Source organism: Elephantulus edwardii, unplaced genomic scaffold, assembly GCF_000299155.1.
Source record: "Elephantulus edwardii isolate Elephantulus edwardi_28Jun2011 unplaced genomic scaffold, EleEdw1.0 scaffold00091, whole genome shotgun sequence".
NCBI lineage: Eukaryota > Metazoa > Chordata > Mammalia > Macroscelidea > Macroscelididae > Elephantulus > Elephantulus edwardii.
This window is the reverse complement of record NW_006399841.1, coordinates 1354339-1355803: the sequence shown is the minus strand read 5'-3', so window position 1 is coordinate 1355803 and position 1465 is coordinate 1354339. Positions and strand designations below refer to the sequence as shown.

The 1465-nt window shown below is 55.2% G+C and overlaps 1 protein-coding gene across 1 annotated transcript in view; it reads left to right on the top strand.

Annotated features, from left to right (window-relative positions):
* DLEC1 (deleted in lung and esophageal cancer 1) overlaps window positions 1-1465 on the top strand; it is a 62366-nt gene that overhangs the window by 22939 nt on the left and 37962 nt on the right. Inside the window, exon 9 of the mRNA XM_006890654.1 lies at window positions 486-622. Within this exon, the coding sequence (XP_006890716.1) occupies window positions 486-622 (137 nt within the window). The remainder of the gene's footprint in view (window positions 1-485; window positions 623-1465) is intronic.

Here is a 1465-nt window from a genome sequence, read left to right as displayed (position 1 = left end):
TGAGCCTAACAGATTTTGCTGGTGTGAGATCCTCCCTTGAGTGGACCCACACCACACTAAGACTAGGAAGGAGGGCCTGGCCACTCTGAGGACCTCTGTGGCTGTCAGGGCGAGCTTCTTTTGGGAAGCTGGCTGTATCTGGGTTCCCTCAGTGAAAAGCTTTCTCAGTTGTACACAAGCTGGAAATTGGCACTCTTCTCCTGTACTTCTGCCACTGTCCCTAGACTGTGCTGGCTGACCCCGGACGAGGCATGGGTCTCTAAATACCGCTTGGTGCTGCTGCTGTGTGACCCGCCAGCTGTCTTGGCTAAGCCCAAGTTAGTGCAGTGGTCAGGGCATGCACCCATTTATCCCTTCCCCGTGGGGTGCTGGGTGGGCCCGGCCCCTCCATGGCTGCTGTGAGCTCCACCTCCCGAGCCCGGTGACAGCAAGGCCTGTCCAGCTGACAGGTTGTCCTTCTCACACGTCTTCCCCTGTGGCTCCAGTACCACAGGTATTGGACTGCGGTTACTGCCTCATCGGGGGACTGAAGGTAACCAGATTCGTCTGCAGAAACGTGGGTTTCAGTGGTGGCAAGTTCTGCATTATGCCCAAAAGGAGCTGGCCACCGCCGAGTTACAGGGTGAGTTAATCACGGCCTGCTGCCTGCTAAGAGAGCTGTCCATCAAAGGGACAAACCCCTGTGAGGGACTCGCTGGGGGACACCTGGGGTTGCAAAGACCCGGAAAGCAGGATTTCATATCCTCTTAATCCGGCTGCCACGGTTCAGATGAGAAGGAACATGTCAGAGTCTGATGGTAGATCTTGTTCTGCCACCAGATGAACCTGACCTTGGACTGGTTGCATCACCTCAGGGCGTGGCTCAATGCCATTGCGTCTGAGTGTATCAGAGGTGGTTAAAACATCTTTTTAGCCAACATTGATGGCCAGGGAGATTTCACGTAGAAGTCTGCATCACCAGGCTCTCTGAACAGTTGAAAGAAGTACTGCTCTGGGTTCCTGCTGCAGGCAGGACTCGGAGGCAGGGTCCGTGCACTGCTCCCTGCTGGCCCCTCTCCACGGGGCCCCATGACAGCCTTGTGCGTGTTCTGATTCTCATCGTGTCCATGCTGCCGTCTATGCTCTAGGAGAGAGATGTCTCCATTCCCAGGTCTCCAGAAAACAAGTGGTAGGTTCAGAGGACTGAACGCTCCCAGGGACACAGTTCACCTGTTTCTCTCACCTGCGACGGCCACATAACACCGTAGGCTTGGCTTGTGTCCCTGGCATGCCAAGTGGCTTTTGTGTTGGTAATAAGGATGCAACTCTGCTAAAAGGATGCCAGCTGCCCTCAGAACTCAGGAGCTTACATCGGGAGGATGGAGAATGAAGGCAGCTGGAAAGTGGGTACTAGCAATACAGGCGCTACTGGAAGTGAAAGGACCCTGCTCTCTGGGACTACTGTCTCCTCTCCTCTCCTCTCCTC